Source organism: Cimex lectularius, unplaced genomic scaffold, assembly GCF_000648675.2.
Source record: "Cimex lectularius strain Harlan isolate CLEC.00 unplaced genomic scaffold, Clec_2.1 scaffold159, whole genome shotgun sequence".
Lineage (NCBI taxonomy): Eukaryota > Metazoa > Arthropoda > Insecta > Hemiptera > Cimicidae > Cimex > Cimex lectularius.
The window spans coordinates 979,138-994,695 of NW_019392864.1; the positions used below are offsets into that span (position 1 = coordinate 979,138).

Here is a 15,558-nt window from a genome sequence, read left to right on the forward strand (position 1 = left end):
GAGGTTGCACAATAGATCGCTTGTTTTACCCTCTCTAACAATATGGTTGCTGTTTGTGACTAGCTGTTCTTGAATTATGGGTTTACTGTGTCTGGCATCTCTTAAGATAGTCCACTACTGTTGATTTTTTGTGGACCAATTCTGAGATGGTGGACCGTGTTTGATTGTTATCCCAAGTTCTGGGCCTTTATATCTTGCAGATCCTCCTCTGGCCAGTTTGCTTGTTGATTACCAAAAACTACTTCGTCTCCCGCACCCAATTGTCAGTGTTACTGCTTTTTAATCAAAGCGCTCAGATTTGCAGTTTTTTATTTTTTCACTCACTGTACTTTAACAAACAAAAATCGTCCTAGTGAGATTCGAAAAGAAAGAAACAATAGATTGCATCAAAAACTCTGAATCCTAACAGGTCACCATGGACTGAATGGGCATTTTAGGGAGACAACCAACACAATATAAGCAGATTTTGCGAAGAAAGCACCTACTAACAGACAGTAGTGCTACACTTCTCCGATGTACAAAATAATCATAGAAGAAATATGATCAGTGTACATAGGTTCAGAATGACGGATACAATAGCTCTCAAGTATGCCAAATTACTCCAACATTTTTTTCTTTTTCTTAACAATTCTACTGGGCTGGTTAAGGTGTAAATATTGTCAACTGTCTAGAAATAATGAACTATCACTAGTTAATTAGACTAACAAGACATAGTAACCTGTTTAGGTACAGGTTAGGTGAGGGGGGGTTAGGGAGAAAACCACTCTTTTCACCCCCTTCACCCCAATCTGGCCTATCAAACTTTTGAGAAATTGCGACAGAATCAATTTTCTGGAAAACCTTTCGGACAAAATATCTACATCTAAATTTTGAACGATATTGGTATATCCCAAAAGGAGTAAGAGTACTTCAAAGCGAACTAATCGAATTTCTATGAATGGTACAGGATAAATTAGGCTGGGAGTCAGGTAAAGGCTGAGAATTTAGGCACGGGAACGCATTTTAGTATAGCAATCAGTCCTGAAAAGGTTAAATTTTGATTGTTACATTAGGTTTGGTTAGGTCAACAAGGGTTAGGGGATTAGGGATGGGTTAAGTTAGATTAGGAATCGTTGGGTTAACAGGGGTGAGAAGGGTTAGGTTGTTAATGAGGAATCGTTGGGTTAACCAGGGTTAGAGTTAGGGATGGGTTAAGTTAGATTAGGAATCATTGGGTTAACAAGGGTTAGAGTTAGGGTTAGGTTAAGTTAGATTAGGAATCGTTGGATTAATAAAGGTTAGAGTTAGAGATGAGTTAGGTTATATTTTTTTACAGCAGCTCTAAAGCGATTATAAAACTTACCTAAGAAATGTAAGAAGTTCGCTTCTTGTCATGGGATAAGTCAACATGTACAAATCTTCATCGCTGAAATCTAAAGCGTCAAAATCACTCAGGTCTTCCAAACCTGTATCCATTACAAAATAAAAGACAAAATTCACATTATATATCAACTATTCCATTTTGAATTGCAAACGTTTCGTTTACCACTTAAACCATCGGAGTCCAACATTGGACAGTTCAGGGCACATTCCATCAGAGTTAAAAATCAGGCCATGTTCGGGGGGTGGTGTACAGTCATAAATTAGGGATTAGTTGGCAACTGGTTTGTGATTGTGTGATGGAACAAATATAATAGAAAAAAGTTTAACAGTTTGCCATTTCTTTAATATAACAACCCTGTAATTCAATCAACCTTTACAAATGGTCCTGGTGGCACACTGAAATTTAAAACACCCACCAAAGTTTACTCATGGAATTATGCGCAAGATAAATTTGGTGGGCGCAAGCAGTGAGCAATGAAAAAGAGACAATTTATTTCACTGAGTAAGCCATTTTAATCCGATCCTTTACCCATCTCTATGGGTTAGGTTAAGTTAGATTAAAAAGTTAGATAGGGTTAGGATTAGAGACAGATTAAGTTAGGTTAGGAATGGTTAGGTTACATTGTCAATGTGAAGAAAATAAGCGAATGCAAAACGAGGCGTTTTTAATGTTTTCAATTCATTTCTCTCTTGTAGAACCAATTTAAAATGTAGGCAAAATTGAACAAGCACTGGGCCGCAAAATTAAATTTCTTTTACGGTGTTGCAATGAATTTCTAGATTACATTGGGGAAAAACAATCAGCTATTCAATAATATATAAAATTTTATTTCCTCTTATTTCTGGCTGTACAGATGTTTTTATTTGTTATTGTTTATTTATACACTTCTATTTAAGATTTGATGAGTCTTTGTTTATATTAATTTCTTCAAATAAATTAATGAATTTATAACCTTTTTATAACATATAAATGTCCACAAAACATACATTTATCACTCATATCACTCTAGTTAAGATATTGCCTATAGGTATTAAACATTAAGGGTTCGCTTTCGTTTATTTAAGTTTATCTTGTATTTAGTTTTCCAGTATTTCAGAAAGTTTAGAGTTAACAATGTCGAAATAAAAGAGGAATAAAAAATACAAAGACAAAAAACTGGTCAGAAGAATTTTCTTATGAATTATGATTTGTATACAATTCAATCAATTACAAGTGCTTTTGTAACAAAATGTTAACAAATTTTAAAAATATCTATGTATATTTGAAAAGGTATGTTAAAGCCTGGGAGCCTGTTCCTTAAGTAGATGTAAAATAACTAAATAAAAAATAAAAAAAAAACCTGTGAAATTAATTCCAATTTTATAAATGTACAAATATAAATAACCAGATGTTACATTATTCACAACATCTGTATCAGAATTAAAAATACCAAAACAAAATTGTAAAGTTTTCCTTTTTCATTAAACAATTGAAAAACAAGGGATATGCTGGTGAACAAATATTTACAGATTTACTTTATATATTTTTTTCCACATATAAACTCTTCAGTGCCTCAATTTAATCATTTTTGACTGGGCCTACAAAAGTAAAAATATATATTTTGTTTTAATGTTATTTAATTAATAAATAATCACAAAAAATTTAAAAAAAAAATTGTTCTTATATCACAACAAATTATACTTTCAGATATTGCGGAAAAACACATTTATGTCTTATACTATTTGAAGTAGCCTAATACTGATTTTGTGTACAAAGGATAAGTTCATTTCTGTAAAATACCCTATTATATCTACATAAACATTCTTTCGTTCATTTCCCTAACAAGAACAAATACTTCGCATAAATTTAAAAATTGTATTTACAAATTTACAATTGACGAATTCAAGTCATCAAATATACATTTTGCATTATGTGTGCAGGATTAAAGTACATTTTATACAAAAATTTAAGAAAAAATAGTTCACTCCTTAAAAACGTTAGGGTCACCTTGGATTACTCATATCAAATAAAACGTGTGCAATTGTTCTGGACGATTCGACATTACTCAGCGCAACGCTGGCCAAATGAGGTTCGTATCTTGTTAGATGCCTGGAAATTAATCAAATTAGAAACAAATTTCAAGTTCATTAGCAAAACATGTCTTACCTTCTCCCATGGGTTGAGTATATGACTAGGTTTCTTAATATGAGAGCAGCAGTTAATCTGATACTTTTTGTCACTGGCCCTTCATTGTCATCCTAAAAAACAAACAACAATTTTTAAAAGGATCTTGTCAAATTTTTAACCAATTTGCCAGAGATTTCAATGAAAAAAGTCTCAGCTGTAAAATATTCTAATATTTTTCTTCTATAATTGCTAAAATTTAACTTTAATTTAAACTCGTTAAGGTGAACTAAAGATAATTTTAAAAAACAAGTTAAAACAAATTTACAATAGTTAAGCACTAATTCTTAATAATTAATAAATTTGGTTTAAATGACAGTCAACTGTCAACTAATACAAATTAACATAAAGCAATTAACTTTTAATACATCACCAGCTAAAAATGACATGCATAAAAATATATAACATCGTAACTATCATGATAAAAGAATGATTTTTAGTACATTTAACAATAAAGCAAACATTTGTTTACAAGCTAACAAAATTAGTCTTCGTAATCATCGCTCTCACGAACCGAAAAAAAATATATACAGATATTTCAAAAATGAGTGATAAAAAGTCAAAAATTTAATCACTTACAACTTGTTTGTACATTGAAGGTAATACACAAACCAAACATGACGGTTATACGCTGCTGCTCATTTCCAAAATAATTAAGATAATTATAATTATTGGGGATACAAGTTTTAAAGGATTTACGAGACAGGGCGTTACTAGTGTTAAATTGCATTGGACTGTGTAACCTAACCACCTTCATGTTAAAGTAACTGTTAGGCTTTAGTCCTCAGTAGGTATTTTGTCAAAATATAAACAATATAGTTTTTTAAACTGCAAATATATTGACTTGTGCAGAAGCTTTACTTTTCTGCTTACCTCTGAACAAACACAAAAGTTGTGCCCTAGTTGGGAGTACTGGTTTAGACAGTTCGAAAGTGGCAATTTTGACAAGGGGGTAAGGAACATAGAGGAAGGCCAAAAATGTTTGAAGATGCAGAATGAGTGGGACTCTTGTCAAACACGAGAACTTCCAGAATTTTTGGGAGTGGCTCAACAAGTGATTTAGTCAAAGCCATGGAAATGGTCCAAAAGCAGAGAAATTTAGTGCTATACTAATAAAAGCTAAGAGACGTTTAAAGATTTGTCACTTGCAAACAGCCGTTCCAAAGGCAAAAAAGGTTTTCTGCTTCAAATCGGAACTGGTGATAAAAGTGGATTCATTACTCCATGAAGAAATTGTGGGGTAGTAAGCCCAGCCATGCATCAACATCAACAGCGAAGCAAATATTCAATCAAAACTTATGTATTTGCTCGAATCAGGTGTAGTATATTATGTGCTATTAAAACCGAATGAAACCATCATGGGAGACAGCTACTGACTACAAATTGACGTGTTTGAGCAAAGCCTTGAAGGACAACAGCAGGAATTTGAGCTGAAACACGACAATTCTCAACCACATGTTGCAATTCCAGTCAAAAACTGCTTGGAAAGCCTCAAATGGAATATCCTATCCCACCTGCCATATTTATCAGACATTGCTCCTTCTGACTACCATTTGTTTCAATCAATGACTCATGTCCTACAGGTCGAATCCTTCATTGCCTCTAAAGACCAGTTGTTCTTTCAATGTGGAATCTGTAATATGCTGCCAGAAAGATGAGCAAAAGTTGCTAGTGTTGTGAGGATTTGTGATGTCAAGATGGGAGAGTTTTGAAAGATGGAATGGGATTTAGACTCTAATTTATTCAAGGTATGGATAAACGTGTTGTCTTCTAAAGATGCCATCATATGATACTCCATCAAAAGCTTAACAATGTGCTAATCAGATACCGATATGAGCTACAGAACATGGGACTTCTGGTGTCACTAAAGCTGCCAAGGAGAAACTGAGAGTAGACATTTTAATTGCGGGCACTGAATCCAAGTTAGCAATTTTAGAGGACATGAAGCTAAAACAGGTCGTGTAAAAATTATATAACTATTAAAAACCTGGAAACATGATCAATCACTGGATGTTAATAATTAGTTTTCAACTGTGAACCTGGTTGGTGATTGATCAGGTTATGAACCTGGAAGGGTGATCCATCACTGGATGTTAATAATTAGTTTTCAGGTCACTGAACCTGGTTGGTGATTGATCACAGGTTAAAAACCCGGAAACATGATCAATCACTGGATGTTAATAATTAGTTTTCAGGTCACTGAACCTGGTTGGTGATTGATCATCAGGTTAAAACCTGGAAGGGTGATCAATTACTGGATGTTAATAATTAGTTTTCAGGTCACTGAAACCTGGTTGTGGTGATTGATCAGGTTATGAACCTGGAAGGGTGATCCATCACTGGATATTAATAATTTGTTATCAGGTCACTTAACCTGGTTGTGGTGATTGAACAGGTTATGAACCTGATTGTGGTGATTGATCAGGTTATGAACCTGGAAGGGTGATCCATCATGGATATTAATAATTTGTTATCAGGTCACTAAACCTGGTTGTGGTGATTGATCATCAGGTTATGAACCTGGAAGGGTGATCCATCATGGATATTAATAATTTGTTGTCAGGTCACTTAACCTGGTTGTGGTGATTGATCAGGTTATGAACCTGGAAGGGTGATCCATCACTGGTTGTTAATAATTTGTTGTCAGGTCACTTAACCTGGTTGGTGACTGATCACTGGAAGGCAAAAAAAATCTGGTTCTTTTCATTTTAAATTGTTATAATTTATTATTTTTCTTGTTTCTAGGAAATGATCACTTCGAGAGAAAAACTGGTGTTGGTGACGAACATATTGATTATGTCACTGCCAACACTCGACCTCATTTTGGCATTGGTAGAGAGCAAGTAAGAAGGCCGACAAACAGTACAATCTGTGCGGAGTGGATAGTACACAAAGGATAATCAAGTTCAAACCGCCAAGCAGTATATGGGCTGCTATATTTCAAACTGGAATGATGGATTTAAGCCTCACATATTGTTTATTACATTATATCTAACGCTAGCAATTGACAATATTTGGAGTAATCTAAAAAAAAAAAAAAAAAAAATCCTTTAAAACTTACCAAGCCCAATGCAATTACATGTTAAGGATTATTTGTGTGAGGTAAATATTTTCAATTAATTTTGGTGAGTTGTGTTTGTTTACGTTTTGAGTGAACTCATGCTGATTTTTTGATTTTTGACATGTATATTCTCTGTATTGTTCTATGATTAAAATAATTACGGATACAAAATATTGCCTCTGTAATGAATTGCGTCAAGTGAATGAATCAAACATATGACTAATAATTTTCAATTTTTTTCCACAATTTGTGATAGTGAAATAAAAACATGCTACAGTACCCCTGGCTAAATGTTTACGACAAAAATTTTACACAATAAGTTTTTAAATTTGCGACATTTATTCCATAGAACAAGTCATACTATTTGCACTTAAAACAACATTAATAAATTAAGTGGCATTAATTATTTATACTACAAAAAAGTAGGAGACGTAAAAATTTAATTACTTTCCTGAACTTGAATGAGTACTTCATTTTGTAGATATAATATAATTACACATTATAAAAATAAGCCAATTTCTAGTTACACATATACATAAAATTGCACACAAAAAATAAATCGCTAATGAAAAACAAAACAATAAACTACATCCGTGCCACTAAGTATACAAGATGCATTATGATGAATTCACACCATGCTGAAAACATTTAACTTTACCTGTTCTGATTGAACTGGAACAGGCATCGGACCAGGCTTTACTGCCCGTTGCTGTTATAACAAAATCGAAAATTAAATCACTGTAGTGTAAGAACTGCACTGTCAGTAATGAAAAAAAGGAAAACTAACTCTAAAATGAAAGACTGGTAACTTTCAACAATAGTAAATATTGAAAATAAATTATGATCCTGAATTATTGAAAATTTTATAGTTTATTATAGTAACCCCTTTTGCACTTTAATTCTCATGAACCCCAGAGGCAGTCATTTTTATAAGAAGTGATTGTTCGTAAAATGTCCGTTTGTAAGTGAATTGTAATATCGGTACACAAGGGAGTAGGTTGATTACACAGGTAATTTGGTTTTTTAAATAGTTGGTAAATGTAGCCCAAATACATTTATCCTGAATAAGCGTCTTTGTGTGAATAGTGTGACATTTAATTGGCGGTTAAACTCGACAGAAAATTTTAACAGCCAGGACTTAAAAGAAACCGTAGAGTGGACTAAAAGTTAAAAGACCTTTTTATTCAAAATTAGTACTGAAAAAAAAAATTAAGAAAAATTGAATGCTCTTGAAACACAATACCTGTAATTCTTTAGGATTAACAAATTCCAATGCATGCCGCTTAATTGCGTGGAAAGCAGCATTGGGTGCATAACCAGGATGAGGAGCAGCAGGGATAGGAGGAGGAATTTCACTTCTACCCGTAACTGAAAGTTGTTTCCGCCTAACAGCCATCATCCTCATTACCTATAGAAAATTGCAACATAAATTAATTTCTAACTATTATAATTATTATTAAATAGTCCCTCAAAATAATTTCCTTTGGTGGTATTGGGGTTATTTTATTTAGTTATATTTTGAACTAAAATTAATTTCTCTATATTAAGTAATGAATGTGTCATTGGCGAAAAATTATACTTACATCAGCATTGCAATGTTTATCGTAAAGATGAGTCATCAGTGAAAAGCGCTTTCTCTTCATGGCGTCACATCTTTCCCACAAGCACTGAATCTCTTGACTTCCTTGAGGACAATGCGCTTCGCAAGCATGCATGTATACTTCATTTCCAGATTTGAAATTCCTTTAAACATGGAAGTTAATGATTAATTTCAATTTTAACAACAAATATTATTTCCATATTAGACCAAGTGATAATTAATAGTTAGGCTTATAGAGGGTTTTTTCTATGATGTAAAGATAAAGAAATTATTAAGAAGTAAAAGTAATGTTTTACTTTTATTATTAATTTGTCAGGAAATTAAAACAAATATTTACTTAAAAAAAATAATATAACGGTTTCTTACCTCATACATCCTCTCCACTCACACAGAAAATGCCCTTGCTCTGTTGTTTTAGGGACCATTCCACCAGGGGATGTGGAAGTCATCGAAGAGTTAGAAGTTGCCATCGAGGCTGAAGTTGAAAGAAGGGTGTTAGTTGTCACTGTAACCGGCGTGGCACACGGTGCCGGTATGGAAGGCATAGCAACTGCTGGTAAACTTTGGTTGTTTGTAGGAGGGCAAGTAGTTGAGGTTAAAGTAGTCGAGGATTGGTTAAGAGTAGGAGTCATGAGTACAGGGGTAGAAGTCGTTTTAATAGTTTTTATTGTTTTCTGAATAGGTTGTGATAGTAATGGAGGAGTCGGAGGGGGTTTGGGAGGAGTTACAGATCTAAGAGGTGTATTTTGGGGTTGAGACGTCGTCGCCAGAAGGGGAGGAGGAGGTGGAGATTGAAGTCTTTGTACTATCACTTTTTGGTGTTGGTTACCGGGCACACTTTGAGGTTGTAATATGATAATGGTTTTCGCAGCAGTTCCTTGTTGCTGGGGTGTTTGGGCCACCAAAACTGTTTGAGTTTGTCCCTAGACAATTTAAACAAAGTAAATAAGTACAAATTCAGAGAGAAAAATGTGTTAAAATCAAGCCTACCTGTACCAAAGCAGTTTGTGGTTGAGTGACTACATAATGTTGTCCGCCAACTACTACCCTTTGAGTCAGTTGGCCACCAGCTGTCACTAGGATTTGACGTGGTTGTGAGGAAGTAACAATTAAAGGCTGCTGTTGTTGTTGCTGTTGCTGTTGTTGTTGTTGTTGCTGCTGTTGTTGTGGTTGTTGCTGTGGAGTGAGTTCATCCAGAGGCTCATCCTCCAAAGTATCAGCAGCTAACGCGGCATACAAGTTTGCAGCAGTTGATGAAACAGCTCCTAAAACATCTGTATTATGGTTTATCTTATTCTGAAAATTATATATAAGGAAATATTTTTTTAAGTGTTTATTATTAAATTTTCACCTTCTTCTGGTGGTTCTTCCATTTTGACATCACCATTAAGATGAGGTCTTTTGCTCTCAGGAAAATCATCCGAGTCAGATGGCCTTTTCAAACTATCCCTTGAACTTTCGTCTAGTTTTTCAGAGTCAAATTCTAGTCCGTTGATATTACGATTAGTGTTCACAGTGACAGAATTTTTCTCAATGTCTTTCTTTCCCTGAACCAATTCCAATCCTTTGTCCCCTATCCGCAATGATCCGTTAAGTACAGGAGGTTCATTTTTGTCCATATTCTTCTCAAGAAGGTCGGCCAGCATCATACTTTTCGGAACTGAATCTTTACTACTCGTATCTTCAAACTCGAGTGGGTTGGGAATTCCATTTAGAAGAAAACCGTCCATAGAACTCACCGAATTTTCACCTTCTTCGCCACCTTTTGAAACAAATAGCAATTAAACAATATATCAAAATTTCAGTCTAACTAACAAGAATAGAAGTACAAATAATAAATACCGGTTCCACTTAAATTATCCTTTATTCCAGTGCTAGATGTCATAGAATTGCTGGCGGAATTTCCATCGTCGTTTAAAAAACTGACAGAACTTGTATTGTTAAGTTTATTGCTCAACGGTGTCAGCGGAGGAGGTCTACTCAGGCTATTATCAGTACCGCTCGTGACAAATAATGCAGCCCCATTTGGATTTTCCACTTTCTCCTGTAAAAAGAAAATTGATTGCAACTTTACATTTAATATCGCCTGGTCACGTTTTATTATACACGTTAGTATGCATATGTTATATGAATTTTTCTTTTAAATTTTGACTGAATATTTTGTTTTAAGAGTTTATTTTACAATACATACTCGATGGTTGTGTTAAATTATATTTTATCAAGAATATAATAGAATAAAAAGTAAAGATACAAGATCTAACACAAAAAGTAAACTTTAAAATAATCATACCAGGGGATCACAACGGACACCGTTCACTTTGCAATTGACGCCAGCCTTATTTTGAAACATGACCGACTGCAAAGGTAACCCTTTGTTAGGCTGGTCCTCAATTTTGATCAAAGAATTCAACTGTGGCGGTGATTGCTGCTGTTGAAGCATTGGTGATTGCTGTTGTTGAAGTAATCTCTGCTGCTGTTGCCTTTGTGTAACCTACAAGATTAACGTGTGTTATACATCGACGCACTTTTTTTTCTTTAACGATATAACTAGATTAAAAAAAAAGAAACAAAGTGCAAAATATTTGTTGTTAATGAAGAAAAAAAAACATAACTAAATCAGTTTTGGTGTTAAAAAGAGTTTTCAGACGGAATATTTAGTAGAATTAATTACAAAACGAAAACTAATGCAAATGTTAAATAAATAAGATTTTTCTAGTTCTCAGTAACTTTTTTTTTAGAAATGAAGTAAGCAATTTGAAATTCATTTCAAATGACAAAATTCTATAAGAATAAAATAAAGGGAATGCAAATTATCTAGACATGTTAATTGTTCCTTCGTAAACAATTCTTGAGAAGAAAAGAACAACAATCCATGTTGTTTAAGAAAAACATATCAACTGTAAATGAGTCAAGTATAATCACTATTTTACATTATTTTACTCAAAATTGTTTCTTTACTAGTCAAATTAAATCCTAGTTGAAATGACAGCTAATTTGTTTAAAATAATTATGTCAAAAATTAACTGACTATGTTAAGGTTCTTACGATTCAATTTTTTTTTAATCAACTAAACTATTTATCATGAGAACTTTCAGTTATCATTACATGACTAAAAACATGTAAACTTCCCAGTTGCTGTTTGTGGATATGAAATGTGACAATAAAATTTTTAGGATTTTAACATAACTATTAGTGCCTTAGGAATCACAGACTTACATTATTATAAAGTATTTTTATACAGTTGAACTTCCAAAAAACGGACAATTTTTCCATCCTGTCATTTTCCATTCACTAACTAATAAAAGAAATATACTTCTAATAACCAGATATTCTGATAAATGGACACTACACTATTGATTTTCTGTTGAAAAAGACTCATCTAAGCGGACAGAAAAAAGAAAAACAACAATTCAAATAAATTTTGGGAAATCTCACACTGCACAAAATCCTATCGAACGTCTTTGGACATTCCCGGTCAGTTGTCAGTTCAGTTAGTTAAACAATTGTCAGATTGTAATTTTGATAAACCGAGAGATAAGTGCAGAAAAATCTCTTGTCAGAGAAAAAAGCCAGACGAAACAAGTCAATAAAAACTGTCTGATTTAATATTGCAAAATTAAGGCATTTGCCTTTTGCCGCAGATTACCAGTCTATAAAGTGACTTTGCCTCAAAATCTGTCAGCATTCATGATGCAAATTTACCTCAATTTACACGGAACTTTTTATACGTGGAATTGATTCACTCGAGCTTATTTCACACGTTGTGTACTACATATTTTTCTATAAGTTGTAAAATTGACTATACAGTATTGTGAGACTGGTTTCAGTTGGTTGACCGTGTGATGCAGAAAGAACTCAAGATTCGATTTATACAATTTTTGTTTGTGTAAATCAAATCCAGGTAAAATAGATATTCACGTAAATTGTGGGATGGGTTTATATGCATGAAATATTTAAATTGAAAAAATTGAAGTAAGAAACAATGTAGAAATAGAACCTGGCCAATTATATATCCAGTAATGAGTGAATTTTGTCAACTACAATAAAAATAATTAATTCACTACTTTTGTGGTCCGCTTGACCAATTAATACATGACAATTAATTAAGGATGTTAAGGCACGAGAGGGATCCGAACCCACGACCTTCGGCTAGATACGCCACTGCTCTACCACCTGAGCTATCGTGACCTCGATCCACTCGGACATCAACTCCCCATCTCAACCCCACCTTATGAGTTTTCCCTCCTTTTGCCATTTTTCAAATGTCGTGTAATCGGTTTGGATTCGTGGGTTCGAATCCCTCTCGTGCCATTAACTTTTTTTCATCTCAACTAAAAACCTTAATTAATTGTCAAATAAAAATAATGTTTACGAAGCTTATCTATTAAGGGATTAACTGGATCTCCCCCAGTAAAATTAAGTGCGCTTACTTAATAATAATTACTTTATAAACTAATATGAAAGGAAAATTTATACAAAAATAAAACAAATTACATTCAATATATGTAATGAGACAACACTCTGAACTAAAAAGATGTGAAGGATCCAATAACAAATGTGTGTTTTGTGGGAGGATAAAAAATTAAAATAACCATTGGGAGTTTTCGTTAAATTTTTATAGTCTTAAAAACAAACAGGGAAAAATTAATATGAAAATGAAGATCATAAATAAGAACAGTAAAAAATATATTAACTACAAAAGCCATACTTACTAAACTAAATTAGAAAATACAAATACCTTAAAATATGCATTAGAAATAATCAAAACAACAACAAAAATACATCTCTTTTCAAAATAAAACTTGCGTTAGTTGTGAAATATAGTATTAGAAACTACATAAACAGAAAAATATTATTCTAATAAAGGGATTTTTATAAAGCTAAATCCAACACTGTATGATCCATGCCATTACTGAAGTACCTCATGCATGCATCATTTTCACCTGACCAGGTTTAAATGTCCTCTCGAAAGCCAAACTTACACCTTCAGTGTTATGCTTTCTTAAGGGAACAAATATAAATTGGTTTTCCTGAATTGTTTTTACTACTACCACAACTAATGCTCACTAAGAATATACGAATGCTTATATAAAAAAAATAATTGAACGCAATTTTTGAGAAATGATAAAAAAAAAATGAACAGAAAAAAAAACATTTCCATAAGATGTAAGACGGCTTTGGCTCTCTCAGGGACTGACCTGATCTTGATGATGTTGCGGTTCTGTTACCTTGCTAGCAAGTAGAGTTTTGATTAATGATGTTGTACCCTGCTCTCCTGGGGGTGGACTTCCCCCGCCCTCAACCTGCTCCTATGAAAATGTCCCCACTTTTTCATTCAAAGAATTTTTTGAAATGCAAAATGAAACAGCTCTAAATACACAACAACCATGAAACCCAACACATAACAATATCTTGGGTTAACAAGTCAGAGAATCGGTTTCTTTAACCGTTTAGACCGTACACCATATACCACCATCGATTTAATTGTGTACTCGTATTATTAAAAATAATGGTTTACCTTCACAGGCTGTGGGGTAGACGGGGTGGGTTTTGGCGGTGCACTTAATTGGGCCTTTAGAATGGGCGAAGGAGTGCTCTGTATCTGAGGAGATTGAACTATCTGCGATGTGTTTATAACTGTTGGTGCCGTTAGTGTCGATGATTTTCCTCGACTTTGTATGCCTTCATAAAAATGTTGAGTGATGTCACCAACAGTTGTAGGTTTTGGTCCAACTGAACCGCCGAACACAGATCTAATATTTAAAAAAAAAATTGAATTATTATTGGCAATTGATTGATATTGGATTTGAATGGGGGAAAATGGCTTTTGCACCATACCTGACACAGCGTGGAAAGTGGAGTGGTGCTATTACACCCCTCCTTCCTATTTTTTGACAGTTATTTATATACTGCTTGTACAGTTCTGCTTGTTCTATCCGTCCAGTACTAACAAGTTCGAAAGTATTCCTCAACCATGCAAGAGCATACTGTTCGTTTTCCTGTGCAACTTGCTGAGTTGCATGAGCTGATATTGTAGCAGGAGAAGCTGGTATTGGAGTTTGTGGTATTGAAACTGAAAACGATGTAAAATCCACTTTATAAAGAAAAATAAATGAAATATTAAAAAAACAAACCTTTCTGAGGAGTCGATATAGTTGACAAAGTAACTGGAGTTGTCAATGAAACTGGTGTTGTTAAAGAAGTCGGTATTGAAGAAACAGGCACAGGTGTAGGTACAGTTACAGTAACGGATGTTGTAGAAACAGGAGTTACAGATTGTGGATGAGAGGGTGTCAAATGTGGTATAACTGATGCGGCACTCGTCGCCGTTGTCAAAAGTTGTACAGGAGGTGATACACTCGTAGCAGTAACTGTCGAGCTCACGGTGCTCGACTGAGTCGGCTGGCAAACCACACCACTCCCTCCTCCAGTCACAGTTTCTACAACTCTCATTTGGATGCAAGCTTTAGGGCCATAGCTCTGTGCCTAAACGAAAAAGTTGATTATAGAATAAGTTACTATTTTGCTTTATTTATCTCTACAAACCTCAACTGTTATAAGTGAGACAAGTACATCAAGAGCTCCACGGACTCGTAAAATGTTATTACATGCTTTTTCACCAAGAGAACTGATTGTGTTTAGACATTCCAATGTATATACCAAAAGCATTATATCGTGAAGAGTTAAAAATGAACACAACCGATCGTAAACCTAAAATATAAATATAACATTTAATCAGTGAAGTAATGAAATTTAAATTTTATTCTTACTTCCTGTTGTAGATATCTCAACAGATAGTCTTCATTCTTTTCGCACTGTCCTAGTTTATTTAAAACTTCCAATGAAGACAAAATAATCGCTCTGTCTTGAGAAAGTAGCCCTTTTGTACTGACAAGAAGTATATCTTCAATTAAAGGCGACTGAATAGTTATTTCTGAGGAGATGTTTCCTAACATGTCCCAACCCATTTGGTGTAAGCCATTCCAATTAGAATTACAACATAACAAAACAAATCTGAGGAATGTCAAGTCTCTTCCCATTATGGGGACGTTATCACTTAAAAACGTTAGGTTTCGCACTATCGTTGCTATTTGGCACACCCTCTGTCCAATATAATCTTGAACGCCAAGAGTTCTTCCAAGGCAAAACAACTCATTGTCTTCAGGATCCAACTTAAGGTTGCTTTTATTGTTCACATCGCTGGACTCTCCACTGGAATAATTGCGGTGTTGTTTCTCATAAAATTTAGTCTCGTCTGCAAGCCTTAAAATGTTGACGTCTGAAACTATATCTCTCCACAAATGGTGCATCGAATGCCCTCGATCCTTTCCATACAGCTCATGAAAGAGTTCTTTTAAATTTGCTACAAAA

At 34.0% G+C, this 15,558-nt stretch overlaps 1 protein-coding gene across 6 annotated transcripts in view; it reads right to left on the reverse strand.

The window, feature by feature from the left end:
• Positions 1-3,256: 3,256 nt before the first annotated feature.
• Positions 3,257-15,558, reverse strand: part of LOC106671783 (AT-rich interactive domain-containing protein 2) — a 92,561-nt gene continuing 80,259 nt past the window's right edge. The window contains exons 6-21 of one of the 6 annotated variants that reach the window (XM_014402735.2): positions 14,958-15,550; positions 14,734-14,898; positions 14,322-14,673; positions 14,026-14,260; positions 13,706-13,940; positions 13,416-13,496; positions 10,478-10,678; positions 10,030-10,231; positions 9,539-9,949; positions 9,178-9,461; positions 8,554-9,110; positions 8,171-8,330; positions 7,831-7,995; positions 7,246-7,296; positions 3,509-3,600; positions 3,257-3,451 (exon numbers count right to left, since the gene is read on the reverse strand). In XM_014402735.2, the coding sequence (XP_014258221.1) occupies positions 3,346-3,451; positions 3,509-3,600; positions 7,246-7,296; positions 7,831-7,995; positions 8,171-8,330; positions 8,554-9,110; positions 9,178-9,461; positions 9,539-9,949; positions 10,030-10,231; positions 10,478-10,678; positions 13,416-13,496; positions 13,706-13,940; positions 14,026-14,260; positions 14,322-14,673; positions 14,734-14,898; positions 14,958-15,550 (3,890 nt within the window). In that variant the 3' untranslated portion in view covers positions 3,257-3,345. Of the gene's footprint in view, positions 3,452-3,508; positions 3,601-7,245; positions 7,297-7,830; positions 7,996-8,170; positions 8,331-8,553; positions 9,111-9,177; positions 9,462-9,538; positions 9,950-10,029; positions 10,232-10,477; positions 10,679-13,385; positions 13,497-13,705; positions 13,941-14,025; positions 14,261-14,321; positions 14,674-14,733; positions 14,899-14,957; positions 15,551-15,558 lie in introns of all 6 variants that reach the window. The other 5 variants (XM_014402729.2, XM_024228848.1, XM_014402731.2 and 2 more) reach the window with 5 other exon arrangements.